The sequence below is a fragment of the Spodoptera frugiperda genome, chromosome 5 (assembly GCF_023101765.2).
Source record: "Spodoptera frugiperda isolate SF20-4 chromosome 5, AGI-APGP_CSIRO_Sfru_2.0, whole genome shotgun sequence".
In the NCBI taxonomy this organism is placed as follows: Eukaryota; Metazoa; Arthropoda; class Insecta; order Lepidoptera; family Noctuidae; genus Spodoptera; species Spodoptera frugiperda.
The window spans coordinates 4,606,329-4,631,064 of record NC_064216.1 but is presented as its reverse complement, the minus strand read 5'-3'; the positions used below and the strand labels follow the sequence as shown (position 1 = coordinate 4,631,064).

Genomic DNA, 24,736 nt, shown 5'->3' with positions numbered 1-24,736 from the left:
TTTTTATATCTCAGGTATAAATAATATATCGGTAGATATTGGGAGAAATAACAGTGTAGGTAGTGGCTTTTAAGGGTACGTAAGTGTTGCTTATTAACAACTGTGGAATACTTATCTAGAGATATCGAGGTGACTTTTAAATAAAAATAATTGAAGGTTCCTAACGTTATTTTTATAGATTTAAATAGTTAATTAACACAAAGATAGATTTCAATAATAAATTAATGCACACACACCCATACTTTTAGGTAGTAGGTACCTTATTATATTAAATATATATTAGTATCAACTATTTAGGTTAAGATTGTACTATATGTAGCAGAGATGAACAATAAAATCACAACGTTCACTAAGTAATTCCAATCTACAAAAATCCTTTTTTTTAAATGTAATAAGGACAATTTGATAATTAATTTAAATAAATACCGTTACACCTACCTACCCCAATAAATTCCACACTTTCCTCCAAATATTTGATACATCCTGAATTATTTATGAAACTACAACTGTAATTATAACAACATGACTCAGCTCATATTTTAAATTCTTTCAAAATGTAAAGACCAAGCTGATAATCGCATTCCATCCCTTTCATTTCTTCAATAAAGAGTACATGTGGGAGTGAGATAGGAATAGCATTGTTCGTAAAAATGTCAAATAGAATGATAAACATAAAATTTCGTGTTGAAACGTTGGTCTCGCGCACGCGCGGAACAATGAGATGATAATAATTTTATTCAAATGTGGGTGATCATCAGCCTTTTATTCCCTTGGTATTTGTTAAAAGGCCGATTAATTTATGAGTGAGTTTTGTTCAACTTTTGTTGTGGTTTCTAAAAAGGTTCTTTTTTAATTTAAAACCAACTTTTTAATGAGTTGGTTTTTGTGTGAAGTGTAAACTATACCTTTTTAGTGATTTGTTTTTTTGTTAAAAAATATAGTTCTATTATTATTGTAATGCGGTAATAAGTTCTCGATCTATAACCCTTAGTGCTAGTTTGCTTTACGTCGAATGAAAACGAAACGAGAGTGCGTGCTCTCATTGGTTAATTCATTCGCGCCGGTCAATCACTAGTACTACGTAAGACCTACTTAAAACTTATAGTAGTAATACATTTAACCTTCATAAGTATTTTATAGTAGGTACATATTATCTACTGGAGTCAAAAACAGTTTTCCAAAACGAAAAATTAAAAATCAAATCGAAAACGTACAAAATAAAGACAATAATTGTACAACAAAGACACTCGTTACACATTACCGACAATGGATTACACATTAAATTCCAAGAAAGCCTAGTAACGAATGCCGAAAGATGAAACCGAACGAACTCACGCTGACTCGGCATCGGGGCCTCATTGAAAGGCCAACAATGGAGTCAATACCCATAATAGACCGTATTAAATGTTACCATATAACCATTGACACATTAACTTGATAAATATTGGAGTCTTGGTTTTGGCTATTGTCGTGAAATTGTACAAAAAGGCGTTTTTTTGTTTGGGCGGCTTAACTGTACAACTTATTTTTGATGGTTTATATCATTCTATTTGGCTTTAGGTATTATAATAAGCTGGAACCTAGTTTTTTCCTAAAGGAGCCTAAAGGAGCCCGTTATCAAATGCTGGATACAATTCTAAACTTTATTATATTATTTAAAAAATTGAAAATGGAAAACTTTAGGCCAACTTTCAATGGCGCCTCTTGTTCAGTAGTCGTGTATTAGTCAAGAGTATTATTAGTTCGACAAGACACTATAAAGAATAATGGGAAAAAATGTATATAAAGCACTTATTATTTGATCACCTACACTTTTTAAAATGTTTACGAATGCTCACTCTTACTAACTCAATCACGAGTAAGCTACAAGCAATCAAAACTTTAATAGTAGCTCTCAAGAACATTGTTTGTTACAAAACCTATATTTACTTCAAATAGAATTAAAAAAACTTAAAGTTTACGATGCACTCAGCATTTTATTACTTTGTGATGAATTTTAATTATTGGCTTTAAACCTTACTGATCCACTGACAATGTTTTATGAACACTATTTTGATCCAGAGTTCAAATAGTTCAATACTTTGACGAGGCATTAAAGCTACCCTGTGCAGGCTGTGCACCATTAACGACAAACAATCTTATTTCATTATACACTGACTCTTTTCAACTAATTAAGTTAAATATTTTCTGTAGCAGAACGGTAATGGATCTTGAAATATTCGGATTGATCGATATTTGCAACATTGTTTTGGACTGTTTCAATGTATTCTGGAATTTTAAGTAATTAAAGCTTGTAGTGGCAGTTTTTGTTGATAATTATAAAGGTGCAATGTTTACGGCTTGCGAGATTCCATACAATGGTATTAATGAACCGTATTCACTGAACTTTTGTGGTATATTTTATTTTAATCGTTTCGCGAGCTTGTTTTTATAGTGTAAACGCTCGATGAGTTCACTCAACTGATCGTGATGTAGTTTTCTTAGAAAAAATACGCGAGGAAATTTTTGTTTTGTGGTTTTAACAACAAGCTTGTTTGGTAAAAAGCTATTAGGTACATCTTTGCGTATTTCGTCAGTCGAGTTGAATTTGAAAATTTACTTCCCCATATGAGAAGAGATCGTTTCCACCAATGGCAATGAAAATGGTTTCAATCCTTCAAGTACCTCTTACGTTAACCTAGCCTAGTAAATACGGACGCCGGCTCGAAAAGCAAAAGAAGGAACGGGGTTGTTAAGTCAGTAAGAGTCTGACACTCCCTCTCGTTTCCCTCAAGCGGAATAAGTTATTGGATGATTTGCCCCCTCAAAAAACCTTCTTTGCTCAACCCGGGTTAACCCGAAACCTTGCAACTCCAACTCCAACCAAGGCAGACAACTCTAAAGATGAGTAGAGTGTTGAGTAACACACCGTGTCACCGACATTCTTCTTACTACATCTATTAATTAATCATTGTTTGATTAAGTCGTTTGAAGTTGACCGCAAAACATATGACGCATAATATTATGATAAATAATATTTCGTGAATACTCGCGACTGTGTTACGTAAAACATGAATAAGAAACTTTTACGTATTTTTATGAATGGATTATTGATTTTGATTGAAGCTAAGCTAAGCTAGCGGGTTTACCGGGGCTCCGGCTCAAAAAGCAGGAGTAGGAATGGGGTGGTTTTTAGTCAGTAAGAGTCTGATACTCCCTCTCGCCTCACCCATAGGAAGATTATACCACACAAAAAAAAAATCTTTTCAATTTAGTTTGGTCTTTTGTTTAGTTTACGTTATGAGTTTCATGTGTGCAAAATGACACAGATCTAGGGTATTACCAGAAATATTAAAAACATTATTGACTTGTTGTTTTGATACTTCATATACCTATACATTTCAGGTAGGTACATTACGTACCTATAGTGAAAAATCCTGACCGGTATGGATATTTACAAATTACTAATGATGATGCACTCTTATGCATGTCATTGGGGAAAAACAGGTATATGATAGCCATGTATGGCTTTCTATAGAAAAACAACAACCTTAGTTAAGGAAAAGCCTAAGTAACATATACCTATTATAACTCCTAAATGGCACTTATGAAAAGTCCTATGTGATTTTGGACTTTGACCTGACTGAGTATACAACTTTTGAGTAATAAAGTTCAAAATTGCAAAGTCATTATGATTATGTGTAAGTCAGACTGCGTGTCTCATATACTGAGGAAGGATGGTATGTGTGTTGCTTTATCGGGTATTTCTTGCTAGTACATGTCGCATAATGCGTAGTATAATGTGACGTCATCGCTCATGACGATGTCTTCCACGTATCATATCCACCTACACTAACATGTGTAATGGAATTCGGACTTAATTGCTTTGGAATGAAGTTGAAAATCTATTGAGGAGTTTTGATAAATAAGGGTAGCTTGATGTGCTAGTGTTTTGTATGTATTTTATCTTACACGGAATTGTGTTTGAGTTACTACGAAGTTTTAAATAAATGGGTTTTTAGTAGTTGTGGTAAGTATTCGTTTGTTTTAAAGAAATGTTTTTGAATGAGGACGTAAATGTAGGTTAATATGACTTTGGAACGAACTTCAGAATTCTTTTTTATTTTTGTCTTATGTTTGATCTAAATCGGAGAGGAAAATGCAACGTGTTTTCTTGTTTAATGGTTCTTTTCGATCACTATTCTTTTATTACCTATAATTTCTCACATTCTTAGACTGTGTGGAACTTTACCATTTCTGTATATTGCCCCATTTTACCCTTTAGATAATAAAAAAATGGATCCTATGTATTGATGTCGTGTAGGCGAAATATTTATATACGCTACAGTTAATGAACAGTTATATGCAGAGATCACAACCAATAATTATGCCACGAAACACAACATAACCGAACGCATCAATCAGCAAAATAATTGCAAAACAAAATACTGAACGATTAACAGTAAACCTACCGAGCAATTAAAATCGACTGCTAGCTACTCCAAAAATGTCAAACTTCTACAATCGACTCTCAACTTTAGCATACGGTAATTAAGTAGGATTATTCATTGACAGTTACTTAGTGAAATGTCAACAGTTCAAGGGACTATGATTCATGGGGTCTTTAAGAAGATTTTAAGGCCTATGGCCCAAGTGGTCGATGACTCATCACTAGATCCGCTTGGACTCAATGTTTTAAAACGAACATCAACACAGTTCGCGGTTTCGTGTGTTGAAATTAATATTGTTTATGTGTTTGTTCTTATTTCTTTATGTGGTATGAACAGCGTAAAATATTGTTGTGGGTAAATTCAAATGTTTGTTTTCTAGTAAAGAAAAAATATGTGAGCCTAAGCTTGCTTTTTTGTGTTAGTGTAAAGGTTGTTAAATGCTACTGTATGCATAAAATCTGCGTTAAATTCTACATAGAAACTCCATTGCTTCAAAATCTATTTTATATAGCATGAATTTTTTTGTCCAATAATTATAAGTTGGTCTTCTTGTGGACAGCCTAGCGGGTTACCGGGGCTTCGGTTAGAAAAGTAGGATTAGTAACGAGGTGGTTTTTAGTCAGTAAGAGTCTGATATTATCTGAGTCACAAGGCGAGAGAAGACATTAGATGATTTTCCTTCCTAAAAAAGGCTGGTCTTTTATTTCATTAGGACCAATGACATCATTGGCGAACACTAATTTCTTACTCCACCTGCTAAGATGACCACAGCGTGTGTTATTACACCAAGTTCCCACATAGATAGCTGTCCCGTTACACTGTACTATAGAAATGGGACAAACGCATTACCACGTAATAAAATAACACAATACTTAATATATTAATAAATGAAACAACAGTTAAATTATAATCACGCCATAACCCTTACAAGATGAATGAGTAGAATGAGGAGCATTTAATGCAAAGTCAGGTGCGATCTGCTGTAATATATTCAAATTGTTCAGTTAATTGCGGTTCAACCTTCAATTAGGTATGGTATTGGTCAGAATTCGTGATCTAGTAGTAGGATTTGAATTTTTTTATTGTTGCTGATTTGTTCCTATACCTACTTGTTAGTTAGCAACTGTTTTTTTTTGGGTGATTAGGTTGGTATCGTTTAGGGTGGGTGCACAAATGCGGACATTTTTAAATTTAAATATTTTATAAATTGATTTCTCGTTTTCTACAAGCTTCTGAGGGATTATAATTACAAAACCCGTCTACGCAAACCTCAAAGCGAATAGCGTAAAGCTTCATAAATCGTTTGGAACAAAGAAAACCTCTTTGCAGTCCGTATGTTGCCAAGTACCTATTTACCCTCCGTGACCGGGACTTTTAACTCCTGACCGACAATGGTTTTTATGACCGCCATATCTCACTGGCCGTGACCAGCCGATGGTTATCAAACGTTAACCGTGTGTGTGCCCATATAAAGCCTAAAATATGTGTACCAAATGTAAAGATCTGTGTGATTGGTGATTTTTTTCGCGGGCGCCTTAGTCTTCGTCTCAGTCGTGACTTCGAGTTGTGATACGACTTGTATCGACAATCAAGTCGCCGGCAGAAGGTTATGTAATGGCGGAATGTTTTATGCAACCTTTTTTCGCATGATACGCCGGTGTAGACAAGGTTTTTTGCGCGTAATGTTGGTATTACGTTTTTTATTAGTCGGGCGTGTTCTATTTTCAAATTCAAAATGATGTTGGATGTTGATAGACAAAAGCTGGCTGGATTTTACTTTTTCTGCAATTTGAAATATTTTTTTAGAATGCTATTGTGCTTTTGTTTCTAACCAGAGATAATCCTGTCAAACAAAACACCAAACATTAGTGTTTCTATAGTTTTTAACAATGAAAAGGATAAGCACTTTTATGAGGGGGCAATAAAGATCATTTTAAAAATAATCCTAAAAAGATATCCTCTGTGGTTTCACTTAAAAATAAAACAATCATACTTAGTGCATTCTAAGAATTATCATAAACAGCGAACCTGATGCAGTTCTCACGATTACACAATAGTAGGTATAACAAGTATAGAATAAGTAAAAAATAAAGCCATTCAATAGAACTAATCAGCTGACCCTTATGTCCGGTCAGACTAAGAAACTTTACTATGAATACTCATTAAAGTATCGTTTTAAATTTAATGCGTAGGTACGGACGCACGTAAAGATACACTCACCTATATAACCAGATCCTTACTTGAGTCGAAAACGCATGAATACGGGTGTCAGATTAAACTGGACGTGTACATCGATGTGCACTTGTCGGAACAAGAAGGTTAAGATAAATTTGAATGGAGTTACGTGGCTATAAAGCAAGTCATAAGTGCCGCTTCACGCCCGTACCAAGAAATTAACATTTACAGCTTCTTTAACACGCAAAATTTGAATATTGTGTGAAAATCAACGAGCGCTTTGAATGAGTTCCCATGTTTTAGTTTAAAAATAATGCGTAGTTTACATTTCCAGTGGTGCTTCATGGTGTTATGTTGCTAAATGGGGAGAATTTAATTCATTACGCTTATACAAAGTATAGTAAAAAATGCTAGGTAGAGTTTTGTACTTAATTTATCATATTTTTTATTTTTAGCTCCCCTCTCGAAAGCTAGAAATTCAAATATCTGGCTGCTGTGATGCCTTCCTTTAAGGTAAATTACATTAAGGCCATATAAACGTATTATTCACACTTATCTTCCATACATGAACGAATAAACACCATATCTGAGACCAAACACAATCACGCACGCACCACGATTTTTACCGAAACAATCGCGAGTACAATGTACCTACCTACATACCTACATCAAATTACACGGAACTACGAAATCTAGAAAGTGTATTAACGCCTCGAGGCGCGGTAATGACAGAAGCCGAAAATCATCACCAATTTACAAGTGAACAGTACGGTGCCCAAATAGCCGGGGTCGTGTGTCGTGAGTGGAATACACGGTAGCGCCGCGAGCCACCAGCCATTTTCCCACCATCGCATAATGCCACACGTATGTACGTAATCAACACTGACATTATTCCAAACACCGTAAAAAACAAAGTAGGGAAGTAGGCGATAAATACTACTCATGCAAAAATACGCCAATGCATCTTAATTGCACATTTAAAACGCATACAATGCATGAAAAGATGATGATAAATGACTGATTGGCATCGAAAGAACCTGTCTAAAGTAAGAGTAGGAAACTAGTGATACAGACAAAGACAAAAAATAAATTTATAGGTAAAATTATAGGAGAAAACATTGCTTTCCAATGGTTGGATTTAATAGCGCGTTGTCTTGAACATAGTATGTGTCGAAGTTAATAAATCGGTGGAGTTTTCCCAGTATGAGCCGTCAGGTTACCGTCGTGCTACCTGTTCATTGACGGCGCGAGAGCACGTGGTGGGGGCTGCGCGCGCCTTCCGCGTAACGCTATCAGTAGTTTCCGCACCCTCGCGCCGCCGCAGTTGCTAAACACACCCGCTCTTGGTCGCACGTACTGTCACATTGACACATCTAGTCACTTTAATTCCGCGCTCAAATAATGACACGCTCCTTTCAGTCTTAATCGCATGTACATAAGTTCGAATTTATTTTACAAAGTTCTAGTGAAAGTGTTAAGTTAAGCTTGTAAAGCTTAATATCTTCTTCGTGGGCAATCGATTTTAAAGGTGCGTATTTTAATAATTCATAAAGTGGTATTATGATCAATATAATAAATTATTCTTGTAATATTCCTATAAAGGTTACTTTGTTAGGAAATATTGTAATAATATCTTCATTATAAATGACGTTTAGCTTGATATTACCTTGTATATTTTAATATTTGATGCGGATTGAAGGTGTGAATGATAAATAAATATTGTTAGGGTATCGGGTTACGAATTATAAATATTTACATACCAATTTTTCACTTTTAAGTTAGCCTTGAATGTTTATTAATGACACGGTGGACGCAAGCGATCATCCTTTAAAACTTAATTAAGTGTTAATTAATACAAAGTAGTGTTAGGTGTTAACTCTATCATAATCATAATCAATGGCGACGGTTAATGACGGGACTTAGACATTAGGTATTCCATCCTCCTCACACACACCACACAGAGAGAGACAAAACACAAATTCGACAACATTACCAAATACTCTACACACAACGTTATCACTGCACACTACTAACAATACAGGCAGACGAAACATGGACTCTATACTTAGCACATACAGTCACATATCGAACGCACACGACATTTGATAACTTATCATTGTACAGGCGCTCAAGCCCCGCCCGTCGTAAGCATCACATCTTAGTCCAGACAAAATGTTCGCCGTGATGCAAATTGACGAGGACCACACACGGGATTTCAGACGCAAACTGCGCCCAAAATGCGAGTTCGTCTGCAAGTACTGCCAGCGTCGGTTCACCAAGTCCTACAACCTGATGATACACGAACGGACCCATAAGAGTCCGGAGCTCTCCTTCAGCTGCGAAGTTTGCGGGAAGAGTTTCAAGCGACAGGACAATCTGCGCCAGCACAGGTGAGTAACTGATCTCTTCTCTTCTTCCTAATACTTTGATCTGGATAACAGTTGAGTCTAATGAACAATCAATGGCAAAAGTTAATGATATAAACAAATTCAGGACAGTTTTCAGCCTGAAATACTGAAAGAGAATAACAGATATTTGAAAAGCTATAAAGTCACTAATATTATAATAGCGTAACGTTTACTTTTGCTGTTCATTGGTCAATGTAATTATTGTCATCTCTCAAATGTCTTGCTTTGATCAAATATTTGGAGGTTTACATACTGCAACTTGTATTTTATACAAAATATTAATGTTTTTTAAACCATTTGTTATTAATATTGATAACATTTGATAGTTAATGACATAATTACCTACTTAACTGACTCTTTTACTTCTTTAACCTAGATTTACGGTTCAATTAATCACTTTACATTAATCAATTTTAAGTATTTTTGGAACGAGTACGTCAATGCGTCAGCTGTTATTTTTAATTAATTCAATGAGATAATCGTTTTCATTAGGCTTGTCTTGAATAATTTTGTTATTTATTTTTATACCGTACGTTTCTAGGTTGTCAGATCCTACTTTATTAGCTTCATTATCATCAAGTCTTAGTTTTTCTTCAATAATGTTTGAGTCAACATTGTTTTTAAACTTTGTATCAAAGTTAACTGTAATTCTGTCTGTCACTTAGTCCAAAATGTCAATTGAAGTCATTTTACCCATTGTGCCGTTGTCTTTCAATGAAAGAGAGACACAAGTAATTAGAAACCGTACATAGTTTAAGTCTTTTCAATAGTCTGTTGCAATTGTTTCTTTATTTATGTTCCATTGTACCATCAATAGGTCTTCACAAATATTGAATAACCTTTATTTGTTGGATAATTAGTTATAGTTAATAAATTTTAGTGAAGGATCTAAAGTATTATCTTTATTTGTATTTTGTTGCTGAACAGGACTTGTGACAAAAATATTCATTTTGATAATGCAACTACAGAGTTTTTTGACATAGATAATCTTAATGCAAGTGTAGAGGAATTTCTGTAACAGCTGTTTGTAACACTGTTATCTTACTTAAATGGATTAAGATTAAGAATGGAGTTAGTACTTGCTGCTTCGTTGATCCGGTCACCAGTGAAGAGGGCTTTGGATATGATCTTTGGATTCCAGAACAAGTCAGATACTAGTATTTATAATCGATATTAGAAATTTTCGTAGGTTTTAACTTTCATAATTCTCATCAATAGGACAGAGTCTGGAAATATGTGGATTAATAACATAACAAACAAAAGTACGAGTTACATATATCACTCTTTCTGCTTACCCTTTCAAGGAATAAAGACTCAATATTATCTTAGTACTTACTAACCTACATAGTCCGCGGTTAGCCGTCGAATCACCAGTCAGGTGTGACAAGGTTGTGGTGTACATAGTCAACATAGATTAGGGTCCACCCTTCAAGGAGGCACTGGAGTGTCCAATGTACGTACTACTGTTACAGCATTACCGCAAATTGAGGTGTTCATGCACAAAATTGAGGAGGGCTTGGATGGAATTAGGTCGGCAATTTTGTTGAAAGAAGTTTGGAAGTAAAGATTTTTGGACATTTATGGATTTGAATTTGTCGATTAGATATTAGGACCATTCATGTTTGGGTAGAACGTCTTCTGTATCCATTCGTGTCAAATTAGCAGTTTCCTATTTTTTTCTGGATTAGTCTTTATTGGTCATCTTCTTTCTACTTCAATTACGAAGAGACGATAACAAACTGTTGACAAGCCCAATAAGTGCTGCAATTTCCATTTCAAAAATATTATTCCTGATCTCATAATGATGTGACTACCATCAATCAATTCAAATGAGGTGTACCTTTTCTAAGAAGACCTCTTTTACGGCTTTGCACTTAACATAATGGCAACTAGCAGCTAGCTATTACACCTCAATACTTTTTCCTTTTACCCTCAAAGATTGATAGTCCATAGCGAAAAGATCGTCTCAAAAGTCCATAAAATAGTTGAAGATAAATTTTAATTAGAACATCATGAAGGCCGATGTCTAGGGACGATCATAAACCTAAGTGACGTTGAGTCATTGCGTTCTTAAACTGTGGCAATTAAACATATTTACTTTGCCTTTATCAGCGTTGGAGGATTTTACTGTTGTTCGCTATTGACGTTTAGTATGACAGATTGAATGTTTATTTGTATTATCATGTGTATTTTTGTTGTGGAATTCTTTGCGATTCTGTTTCGTATTTGTTGTTATTTGGTTTTTGGTTCTAAGTCGTCCTTTATCCAAATCTGAAAGTACTTCACAGCACATAGATTCTTTGTCTATCAATTTGAATCGACAAGCTATTTATCATTGACATCACTAACAGTTTTTGGAACAATCAAATTCTTTATTGTTTACCCAGAACTTCACGTGCTTAGTAGCATAAACCATCTTTATGTACTCGTATTATCAAACGTAATGTATAATGCACATCTTGGTTTTATTCTGCGCCGGAGTTCCTTGTAAACATGTGTTGTTCCTCACGATTTCGTCATTGAGATGATAGGTGCATGTAGGATACCGTATGCAGAAAACTAATGTTCTAAAGCATATGTAGATACTACGGTACTTATAAAAGAACTTTAGAACGCGGATTCAAGTGCTCTGCTTAATGAAATCAAATTTTATTTTGCAAGTTCAAGATAACAAGGCAAGCTGAAATATAGATTGTCTAAAAAATGTTAACACGATGATGACAAAAGGCTTGGCAAACGGCTTCTAGAATGCTCTCTGCTGATATAGAACGCTCAAACTAACAAATATTCCTTACCAATTCATTTAATACACCAATAAACAACTAAGCTGAACTAAAAGCTTAATAAAGACAGAATGAGCTTGACACTTCATCTGTCACTCAAAACGGGTTCATTAAACTGCTTAAACATTCGCATGTCAATTGCAACGACATTCCGTGGCTGTCACTCGTAATTATCATACAATGTGACGGTAGCATTAACTTGATAGGGTCGCGAACTGATGCTAATACAAGGAACAAAGGATTCTCTGGTTTTCGTCCTTGAACCGTATTGGATGGAAAAATTGGTCAGAAACGATTTCTTTAGACAAAAATTATTAAACGAATTTCTCTCTGAAGGATAAAGATGAGATAGTCAATGAGGTGACAATAGTCGATAATATGAATCAAAATATAGAAAGGAAAACAGCAGATCTAAACAATGAGAAAATGAAACTTTTCCAAAAGTATTCAAAGTATCCATCCAAGATTTCAAAAAGTATCCAAAAGTAATAAAATGACTTAACAAAGAAGAGCAAACCCTTAAGACATCAGTATCACGTCTTTCACATAAAGTGCGCCATATTTGATCAAGTGCGATGCTACGTCTTCCGTCAACGATTGGCTGTACGAGTACAACAGCTATAATGCCACGGGATTACGCGGTTGCTACACTGTTCTAACCTTTTACGATTTCATATGAAATATTGTTTGCACAAAATAAAACTTGCTAGCCGGATAGAATAGACACGCCATGGAAAAGTTTGGCATATTAAGATCCTCTTGAGAGTTTTAGTCAGATGCACCAATATCAAGTCCAAAGATACATCCGCTTCAGTGCCTTTGTCAACTAAAATCCGCGACTTTCCAACCTAGGATTGCGGCACAAAAACACGAATTGTCGTGTGTAATAAAATTCTAGAACACACTGGCTGAGTGCACGCGTACCCCCGTGTGAAACGACACAAACCGGCGGAGGGCTACCGAGAGATCGCCGATAGATCGCTCATGCTGCGTGAATCGTGAGCTCGTGACGGGACCGTGTGTTAACGGTGCTTAATGGGCCCTAATGCTTCCGAAACTGTGCGAACGCTGACGGTAGCCCTCAACAGGGAAACACACGTGACCTGAGCGGTATAATTTGCAGTTTATGCCTCGCCGTACAAGGCACAACAATGTGTACCACGCTTAACAGTAAGATGATTACGGCAATTTGTCGGAAGGGGAAGTATGGATGCGATGGCTTATTTGGAGTATTGGGAATATGATCCGAAGGTAGAATCATGATTGACGAAGGCAACTGATATGGCTTACTTCACACCTCATTGTGAATTCTCTGAAGTGAAATGAGAATAGACTCTATATTTCCATTCCCTTCCTTCGAAGAAGTCATTGAGAAAACCCAGAAAAATATTCTAAAGAACCTTCTCCAAAAAGTTGCTTTCCTATTCTGGTACGACCATACCATCATAGATTTCCTTCACATATCGATGTGTGTAAGGATAATGAGGCATCGTGTGAAACTCCGGAAACTCGGGAGGCGGCGTGAGCGCCTCAGGCGGAGAGTACCGCTACTGATTGTTTTACTAAATGTTACCCGGCCGTATGGTTCATAAAATTTATGAAGATCATGCCTTTGAATTGACGAGTCGAGTAGCAATGAATCGACCGTGTTTATTACCCAAGCTGGGCATCAATACTGGACACAATGCGCAACCGTGAATGGAAATCTAAAAGTGCATATGCATTCCTTTTTTCTTAACTTCTTTTATTAAAATATTATAGCACTTGTGATTGATAGAAATTCATTCATTATTTGCCTTTTTTCAATTTATGCTTGTGGCTACTATTTGATCGTTGGAATACATCTTGAAAGATGATAGACTCTTCATCGAACGTTGAAAGTTAATTTTTCGTCTTCTTTTTTCGTTTTATTCTTTTACATTCAGGGATTTACATTCTCTCCTTTGTAATTAAGCAACACACCTAGTCATCCGAAAATGAAATTCACAATCTAACCTAAATGTAAGCTTTGTATAAATCGAGTAATGCCATTAATTATTCGTGTGCTTTCCCAATTAAACAAGGTACAATCGATACATCGTTCATTAATCTAACTAAAACAATACATCTTGCTTAATTACGATTCTAAGTAGAATCGAGAGTGCGATGTCCCATATAGTTAGTGCATTAGGTCATCGGTGCACGCCCAGACTCTGCCGTACTTATCGGTTCCATCGCTCGATAGGTCGGATCCATTCGATTCACGACTTGCGAGAATCGAGTTGACATATCGATTATTTTTGTACATGTACATGGCCGTTTAATAAAGCATCTTCTTTTTGTTATTTGTTTTTGATATAAAGATTTTTATAAGATTTTCTTTGATGAAATCTCACACTTTTGCTATCAATTCTAAATATATCATCGTCAGGATTCAATTCCTTTTTTTTTTCTTTGATCATGAATCTTCTATAACCCTAAAACAAAATTTCTAAACAAAAATCCTTCACATATTAACCGTTAAAAGTTCCGTTGATACAATAGGATAGTACGGTTTAAATTCACTATAGTTTTATTGGCTATCTATAGATGTTCTAAGCTAAAGTACCAGAGTTTGTTCCACTTGGAACTGCTATGGTACACAATAGTTCGCGCGTCCAACGCCAGAGGTGGCAATACGGTTAATTAGGCACTCTTTGCGAAATCTTCGCTTGTGTATAGGGTGTTTTTTGGTTTTGTTTTGTGATTTTCTTTGTAAACATAGGCTTATTTTTATGATATCAGAAATAATTTGATTTGTTTGCTTAATGAGTTATTATAAAATGTATTTTGACGTTACTACGTACATATAATGAAGTATCATCATAGAAAATCAGCTTATTGTAGTCTATTGTTGTATTTTAGTGTCTTCATTCCATAAGATGTAAGAAAACTATTCAAAACTTAAGAATTTATCTCAATCAATAGTATATACACAGAATTTAATTGCCCTTTAGTTTGTCTTCCAGTTCAGTCAGATCATAGATAATCTTAAAGCAAACTATTTATAAACGTTCCTAATGAAATTGTACTCCAACAATCTTTAGCAAACAATCCTTGCAAAATACACCATCTAATCTAACAGCTGAATTACGCAACAGCCTGTATACGGGAACAAAGCCGTTTAGTTCCCACAGTCGCACATACAGGGTGTGCGCTCACGAACTAACCTAGTGTATCGTACGGAAGTGGTTAATGCCGCATTGGCCGTCACCCGTACCCTTTACCGTGTATCGAGAACTCGAGATCGAAACACTTAAGTTCGAAACACGTGGAGAACTATTAGTTCGGATTGCAATCAGGATGCACCTTTTGTTTTCTTAAAGAAGTTAAAGAGATTTCCTTTGAAACTGAACTGTTTATTTCACACTTACTGCTGTACTTAGAGACATTTAATGGTTACTTAACCCAGTCATTAGCAATTGTTTTCGGTACAAAATCGTTACTGAGCAATAGTTTAAGTAATCATTAAATGTTTCTGAATATAGCAGTATCTTACTTTACTTAGTCTTATTCATATTGGTTTTGGTGTCTTGTTTTTGAGTTTTAATGCCAGTTTACATTTGTAGATTGGTTTATTTCTGGGGACGGGCAGACTTGAATATGTTTGTCACCGTCACTATTTTTGCTTTTCGGGTGTTATAGTAGTCGTCTAAGTATTTGGTAGAGAGCGTGCAGCAGCGTTCTTTGATAAACCTGAACCTTTTAAACTACGGTCTCCAGCCCGACTGCTTAGTGTAGGAGATTAAAGCAAAATCTTATGTAGAGAAGGCTCATAGTCTAGTCGTGGACTCTTACAGGCTATTGATGATATTCGTTGGTCTTGATATTTGAAATGGTTACATATATAGTCGGTATTAAAGATAAAATTTCCATAAACAGTATTGGTTACGTAGGTATTATCTTAGTAGTATTGCTGTTAAAAGATAAATTTATTCAATATTTGTGTTTGCCGTCTTTTTATTTTGTGTAAAACAGGTGTTATCTTGTCTTAATGTATTCTGAAGATTTTTAGATCGTTCTAGTAGGTAAGTTTAGTGTCAAGGTGACCTAGTATTAAAACATTAGCTCATCAAATGAAGATCAAACAATCGATTTTTAATATAATTTATATGAATTTTATTCACAACAACATTAGGTTATATTGGATAGGTACATAAGGTTCATTTTTCAATGAACGCCAAAAATCCATTAATTTCGTAACTCCCAATAAAGACCGTGACTTCATTTTTATAAATTAAATCTTAAAATGTACATATTTCGGATTCGTTCATGTATTTTCGCAATATTTAACGAAGTGATCAAGGATCTTAAAGTTAATGACAATTAATTTGATTCCGCGTCCGTTTCGGGTGTTTATTCAATCAAAAAACAATGTTGTGTATTTTTTTCGCGAAGAAAAAATCTTTTAACACCCGATACGAGTTCTCGGACATTTTAATATCTCCATCACGACTTCGCATAATTAAAACGTTGAATTGATGACACTTACACGCTCGAAAACTTTTTTAATCACCCTTGTTTTTGTGTTGCCTGATCAAATATTTTGAAACTAAATTGGCGAAAACAATAAAATGAACATAGATTGAATGGACATAGATATTAATAGATAAACAGGTTTCTTTTTGTTTCTAATAACATTGAATTCCATGGCAGCCATTTTCCATTAGTTCCTTTTTTAAAAACATTTAACGTTTCTTTTTTTTATAATGAATAATTCTTCGGCAAAATTTGAATGGTATTTTTTTAAGAAATAGCAACGGTTGCTTCTACGTTAAATTGAAAAAAAAACAAATAAACATCTGTAAAGGTTTGTTGTTTCAAATGCAAACTTTTTGCAGTAAGACGGTTTATTTTAAATTAAGAACTCAGAAGTTTGACGTTAAGCCGTTTAAAAAGTTAACCCCTCCTTTGTTGCCGGTACAGGGATGTCTAAAAAAGGGATTCTGATCTCGGAGCTAAATTCTTAATCTTATTTTAGGGTTTAGGAGTATAACTATAATTTTAGACCTTTTCTTAGAAAGTCAACGTAATCTTTTAAAGCCATACAATGTTTATGTTTTGTTAACTGTTTTCTTACGGTATTTTTAAGAACCGAATGTTTTAATCTTTCCTATTTTTTTTATATTAATTTTAGTTTGTAAGGTTTCATAACTGTAAAACTAAGAACGGTGCACTTCCAAATAATTTTACACTAATCACAGTTTTTAAATTTTAAACACACCCGTTGTATTTTTTTTTGCACTATGGTCTCATATTTTTAATTTTGGAAGCATGTGTGTTTTTATTTTTTTATATTTTACTAAGTTTTTGTTTTTTCTTTACTTAATTTTGTTAAGGAGGTTGGTTTTTTAATAGGGTGTTTTTATTTTACTTTTAACTGTTTTAACATGTTTTTTTCTTAATTGTTGTAGATGTAGTCAATGCTTGTGGCGGTGAAGGTGATGGAAGCACGATCCTACTACAGCGGTCTCTCTTACACAAATAGAGTAAGAATTCATTTAATAAATACATTTTTACCTGTTTATGTCACAAAACATCATCACTGATCAACACAACTGAGTACGATCATAGAGGAGGACCGCAAAATATGATGATGACAAAAAAAAACATTTGATCGTGCCATTTTAAGACCCTACAAGCATTAAATATTAACCATTTCTGGAGTTTTGGACAGATTGATAAAGATTTTTTCTTTGTAGATTTTCCTAATAGGTTATTTTTTGTTACAGAGAAATCCATTACAACCCTAACAAGGAGACCATGTACTTACGATGGTGATCGAATACGTCACGAAGGCTTATGACGTCATCAGCGCCCGTTCCACCTGTGGGCTCCAACTTTACATAACAGTATTCGTGCTTCGTCAGTAACACCGCCAGAATGGGATATTGCAATGTTTTGGATTTTATTCTTTGTAAATTTCGGCCTCCATAACTCTTCTCTCGTAAAAAACTTTTTTGACTACAACTTTGTGATATTCTGACCAGTGGGGTCGCTCTTGTTTATGTTTTTTTTTTATTTAATATTATTTTTTGTGATACTTGAAATTTTGTTTGATTGAAAAAGAAAATTGTAGTGTAATGTTTTAAATAACATGGTTTCGTTAATTCAAAATTTTGTAAATGTTAAAAAAAATAACTAACGAGAGTGATCCTACTGCAAAAAAATACTTTTTTCAAAATTCTAAATTGGTAAACGTAAAAAAAAAAACATTCTGGTGATTTTGTAAATAGTATTTATTAGGATAAGTGATGGTAGCATTTACAGCTTAACTGCTTAGATATATTTTAATGTAAAATAATATTTATATTATATTTAAAAAAAATATTGTTATTACTTCCTAATACGTAGAACGTATGTCCATGTGTTATTTTAAAGTTATTACAAAATATAAATTAACTTTAAAATAATATTACAGTTCTAAAATCAAGACTTCTCAATATTTTTTTGCGGACAGTTGATTATTTGACAGGACGGTTCATTCCGTATATGTTTTATTTATTTTTAATTAATTCTAGCTTAAGTATAACATTCCATGTATCGCTTAAATTAATGTATATTATGAGGGTTGTTCCTAATACCTAGAAAACGTATGGGTAGTAAAGAAATTTATGTTGGATTAAAAATTATTAATTCATGGTTTATTTATGAAGCGTTCATAAATAAATAAACAAAAAAATCCCAGTGATTTTTTTATTGTAATATCTTTATTAAAAATTGTAATGTAATTACATACAGTTTTTAAGAAATTAATGCCTTTGCAAGTAAACCGTGAATTAAATAATGGAAATGATGATTGGAATATATTTTTAAATGTCATTATTAACGCTTTTTATATCCACGCACATCAAAATCGTTAATTAAGACAGCGATTATGTTTAGTTATAGTTTTTAAGTCTATTTAACTTTGATTTAGCGATCTCAATGTTTTTATTTCCATAAAAAACTAAAAATTTTCACACACATTCCAATCAAAGTATGTCCTAAAAAATAGATTTTTAATGGATAAATTTATTCATTTTTTATTGTATAATTGAGATAATTAAATCGATAAACTTATGTATCCCGGTTCACAGCTTTGCTGTATTTCGACATTAGCGCGAAGTAAATGCAAAGTTTTTTTGAAATTTTCTCTATTTTAACGTTTGACATATTTTTTTAAAGCGCTGTCTTTATACGCGATATATAAATACATTATATATTAACTGTCATAAAAGACACCTAATAAAATTTTGCTTAATTAATTATTGTGCTTTAATAAAATTTAAAATGTATCTAGATTTGGTTAATAGATATTCCATGTGCCAATAAAGATAGAGTAACAGCTCTGTCATTAGCCATATTTTTGATATAGATTTAGATGTAAAAATATAACATTTTTGAGTATTTTTTTATATATGTATGTATTCCATTACATTGTGTAGATCAATGGTAATAAATGATTGATTAATTAGAAATTGTTGTTGGTTTATTGGCGTTTATCCTTACTCTTAGTTATCCTTACAAATATTATAAAAGCGAGAGCTTGTTTGTTTGTCTGTAAATAGTTAAGAGGTTGGAGAGTCATACATAGCAGCTTTTGTGATAGAATACTTTTCATCCCACGAGAACCCAAGCAAAGCCGATAGATAAAGCTAGTTTTATTTTAAAGCTTAGTTGAAGTTGAAATTCAATTCTGAGAAAAATAAATAAAAATAAACGAGCTGATGGTATATTACGGATAAAAAAGAAAGAAAAAACAAACTGATTAACAAATAACATTTATACAATTATCAAATCTTCACCTCTAAAATGCAAATCGTAAAGACAACAAACAAAACACAATCAAAGAAATAGAAGACGTTAAAAAAGAAGATGGCGAACAAACAATTAAAGTCAATCAGCTAATAGTATAAAGTAAATAAGCTAGTAAAGCACTAGATACGGTAGATACAGAAACCGGTTTGGATAAGAGTAACACAGAAGCTGGGGAAGTGATATAGGCTATATTAGTAATAGACTACCATTATACATATAATATTGTGAAATATAAACTAGAATTAGTATTACTTAGAACGATGACGTCAATTTCTAATAAGAAAAACGAGTTTGACAATGGAACTACAGACTGTTTTTTCGATGACTGACGTTGTTGATTGGTTTTATCGTGTATTGCGAGTAAGTTCTTTGGGTATGCAAAGAGCTTTGATTACTAAAGTGAGATCAGGAAAATCATTGATGTGGTTTTTGATTAAGAAGTTTGTAATAGTTGAAAGAATTTGGATGTATGATTTTATGAAAAGTTTTGTTTATAAAACTAGTATTGGCTGATTGGTTGGGGACTTGTAGAAAAGAAAGGGTAAGATAGCAACGCTTCATTGTAAATATTTTGATAAGGCAATAAAAATTGGACTGATAGCAGGACAAGTGAAAATGGACATGAACATTTCCAATTTTTTAATATACATATTACTATCTCCGTCCAAGACGACCTAAAACCAACAGTTTCAAATAAAAATGGCACGTATTCACGTATAGCTAGTGCGTAAATTCCATACAAGTTACATCGGACTTGTCTGAACAGGTTCGCGTGCGTAACGCAGTGGCAGCCAGACGGCGGGGCTGCGGTTACTCATAGCTGTCTCGATGTGTACGTAATGATACGGATTGGTGTTGATATGATACAGAAAATGTATCACGCGATGATTAATACACAGATATTAATGATCGAGATGATGAAACAGGTGAAGTAGGTGAGAATGTTGATATGGGTAATGGAGATGATTTTAGCTGTGATAAAAGTTATAATAGAGTTGTAAATGATTATGTAGATGAAGAAGATTGATTAGTAAGTAATGATGAGTTGGTATGAAACTACTAAATATATTACGTAGCAAAAGTTTGTAAATTAATTTGTCTACAATAAGACACATACACAGAGACTATAAATATTCTCATGAAGATAACAGTCTAGGAGTTTCTACTAGACCCTAAAATATCCCAAGACCTTTTCAGATCTAAACAAAGCCAAACAATCTCTTAAAGATATTACCCAACGTTTACAAAGTAAAGTATAATGTAATGTCGTACAAGCCACAGAATCCTCAATTGAGCAATACGCAGCATCCGTCTTCTATGAAACATAACGTGAGTCAGCCCCTCGTTTTGCGACTCATATCGGTCATCTCAGATCGTATCTTAGGTCACCCAACGGAAGCCGAGCAAGCGAGAAAGCTGAATTTTTATTCTCTAACTCACCTTAGTTTCCCACGGCACAGTTTTTAATGGTACATTAATGAAGGGTTTATTTTTGTTGTAGTTTTTCTTCTACTTATTTTTGTAGTTGGATCCTTATTGGTCTTGGTTATGTTTGCAAAGAAATTTCTTGCGTGTTGACAGAGTTTGCATGCATGTTACTCGTAGTTCTTGTGTATGAGATTTTAGATATGGTCTTTAAATTGGGATGATTTTCACCATTAAGAATACGTGAGTAAACCTATTATGTTTTTTAGTTAATACAGTGTCTCTTTTTTGTTTATTTTCGAAATTTCCGGTAATATAATAAATAGCATGGAGAGTTTTGAATTATTATTGTTTTCGAAGTCTAGGAATAAGCTTGTCACCTACATATTATACTATTTTAAAGTGAATTCATTCTTATTTATAAGGATTAAGGTAAAGGGTTCATTAACTGGCGGTTTATTATTTGATGAAGCCATAAACAGTCTGACATCAGCCTACATTACCAAGTTATAAAAGATAGTTGGACTGCACAAAGTAGTTATCAAAATAGATGTAGGTATATACGGTACTATGTTTAAACTTAAAGGTAACATGGAACAGTGTAGTGAAGACAGGGGAGTATCGCTATGGTCCTTGTTGTCACGAGTTCACACTTCAACCCCATAGAGTTGTATGGAGCTACCGACTGCACTTTTACTCATGGTATACGATATACCACAAGAAGAACTAAAGAAAGGAAGACTTAATTTGGATTAGATATACTTGTATTAATTTCATATTGAACAGAGTTGTCTAGAATATAGTGATAGACAAAAGTGCATGTGAGTAAGTTTTTTTTTTCATTTATTTAAAGGGCTTTGTCCCTTAGAGACCATATCACCTAGGTTGGGAAAGATAAAATGAGGTAACTTATAAACATGTATGTACTTATAACTAACTTACGTAAATAGGTTATAATATCTAGAACAAAAGTGAGTATCAAAGAACTTTAAGAGAAAAACATAAATAAATTGTGATTTTGAATCCATTTGTCCAGCATCGTGGTGGTCGTCATCAGCAGGCACCAGGGAGGCATCAGGTCCACCTAGAGAAGAAGAAAAAGCATTGACATAAATATAGATCTTCTTTAAATTACACCACACCAAAATTTTCTCCCATATTAAATTGATATGTTAACAAAATCCAATTTCCTTAAAAGCTTAGGAACTAGGCAGTGTGGTCTGATGTGACAACAATCACGTGTTAATAATTCAGGTGCATCGACTTATCTTTGTAAAGTTGTTACATGTGTTCGAAGCAAAGTGCTCGTAGGCGGGATAAGTGCTTCAGATCGTGAATAGCAAAACTCTGTATCATACATACATACTAATATAATTTAAGTGAAGCTGATGTTTGCTTAGAATTGTTTGTTGTAGTTGAAAATTGCTTTTGTGGTTGACAGATCAATTTTATTATTGAGAAGGGATTGACATTTAAGTACACAGTATGCAATGGGAAAGATTGTTTCTGTAGCCTTTATTAGATGGGGAAAAATCATTCAATGACTTCTCCCGCCTTGAGCGAGGCAAGAGGGAGTGTCAGACTATTACTGACTAAAAAGCACCCCGCTCCTACTCCAGTGTTTTGAGCCGGCACCCATTAAACCTGCTAGGTTATACCTATTCCGCAGCTCCGAATCAGGCATCAGCCCTATTGGGCCCAATCTGTAGTGGTCTGATGGCTCTTTGAGGCGCGCGAAGAAGTCGAGGCGCCTTACGCACGGGTGTGGTTCCGGTAAGGCGGCGAGTTACCCTTGCTCGCCATATTTCAGCGCAGCGTTTCAAAGCTATTTAAAAATACAAATGCGTAAGTAATTTTTTAATTAAGCAACACAAACATTCTCCATCATTTCATGACATGATTTATATACCAATGTTAAGTGAATATAAGATGTGTTTTATTTTTCACAGTATAATTTCCAGAAAATAATCACTAAATTCCCTATCCACACTATTTCTATCGCGTCCAGACTTCCCAAGACGTTTGAATCGAACAAAAACAAACACACGAAGTGTCGGTATCGCGCTAATTTCGCTCACGGCGCAATCAGACAATACGCGGAAGGCAACCGTTGCGTCCCGACAAAATTACAAATAGCTAGCTTTGTTTCACTATTTATATATTGCTATGCACATGTATTTCGGAAAGTTTATCCGGGAACAGAGTGGCTTTTGTTATTGAAAACTCTCTGTAAGCCCTTTTTCCCAGGTTGATTGGTCGAAAATGTTTCATTCCATTTTACTGAAGAACTAAATTAGCAAAAATACAGACGAGAAAATAAAGCATTGTTACAAAAGTGTCATAAGACTGGCACATTATCTATTTTTCCGTGGATAAGACATTGTTATTTAAAGACTTAGCAATTTTATTTTTTTATATTTTTCTTAAAACTTTTATTCGTCTTAGAGGGATTTTTGATGTTGATATAAAAATAGATATCTTTATTTATATTTAGCTTATATCATCTCTTTCACTGGAAAATTTCTTTAATATGATAATACTATTGATTTAGACTGGTTATAAATATAACATTTATTTTATATGGCGTTCCTCATTAGGTTATAATGTCACTAAAATATGTATAGAGACTCCCGTGATCATTCACGTTATAGTTTCTGTGATTGCTTCGATTTTATAGCTATGATCGTAATTTTGATTATATAATTTTATATGTATTATGATAAGTATGTTCTGTTTTTGTTTGTTTGTATAAATAGACTTTTGATCGAAGTTCTGATTTAAAAACTCTTCTATTTGTACTGCTCAAGAAGAACAGTGATCGTAAGTGCGACTGCCGGGCAAAGGGTCTCGGGTGTAATTTCCTGGTCGGGCAAAGCATTGTTGGGCGTTTTTCGGTTTTTCGATTTTTTTTCAGTAGTAGCAATAGGCTCACCCTCTATTACATGGGAGTTATAACACATATAGTGGAAAGTAGGTGTACTTTGTACAGTGGCGTTACGTGCTGTAATGTGCACCTCTGCCTACCCCTTCGGGGATCAAAGGCGTGACGTTGCAGTTACAGACGTTGCTGACACGATAGAAAATTTCATTCAGTTTTCACCCACAGTTACGAATGATTCTTTAACTCGTAATCCATTAAAAATAATTCAATTTTTCTTGAAAGCAATAAGGTCACTGCAATCCAAAATCAACTTTATTTATATTAGAAGTATTAATTACTTGAGACAAATATTATACTTTCTTACTACCAAACACTTCCATCGACGATTGCCTACATTTTATACTAGAATAGCATACTATAATATCATAATAAGTGGTCGAGCATTGGTCGGTACGTGGGCGAGTGTGGGCGACTCGATACTAATGAGACTAGTTCACACATATTGTCTTCTAACTTGGTATGTCCTGAGGTTATACGTGTAACTTTTGTAGTGAAATGCTGTTAATTGGTGTGTAATTGGAGTGAGTATTCTAATGATTAGGTAGTATGGGTTATTGAAAGTAAGTTAGAATTAGATTTTAGCGATAAACTTACATGTTGTGGTGGCTCTGAGGTTTAAGGACCGCTTCTCATGCATAAGGGTTCGAAATCTACCAAATACCAAAACTACTATGGTACTTTCTAATATTATTCAGACACCACTGACAAACGGTGAAGGAAAATATCGAGAGGAAACCTGGGCTTTTAATTTCTAAT

At 34.1% G+C, this 24,736-nt stretch overlaps 1 protein-coding gene across 5 annotated transcripts in view; it reads left to right on the top strand.

The window, feature by feature from the left end:
- LOC118272116 (protein drumstick) overlaps positions 1-19,274 on the top strand; it is a 30,604-nt gene extending 11,330 nt beyond the window's left edge. For 2 of the 5 annotated variants that reach the window (XM_035588465.2, XM_035588462.2), the window contains exons 2-4: positions 8,730-8,995; positions 17,229-17,303; positions 17,547-19,274. In XM_035588465.2, coding sequence (XP_035444358.1) covers positions 8,778-8,995; positions 17,229-17,253 — 243 coding nt within the window. In that variant the 5' untranslated portion in view covers positions 8,730-8,777 and the 3' untranslated portion in view covers positions 17,254-17,303; positions 17,547-19,274. Of the gene's footprint in view, positions 1-7,054; positions 7,119-7,864; positions 8,134-8,729; positions 8,996-17,228; positions 17,304-17,546 lie in introns of those variants that run through there. The other 3 variants (XM_050693628.1, XM_035588463.2, XM_035588460.2) reach the window with 3 other exon arrangements.
- The last annotated feature ends 5,462 nt before the right edge of the window (positions 19,275-24,736 follow it).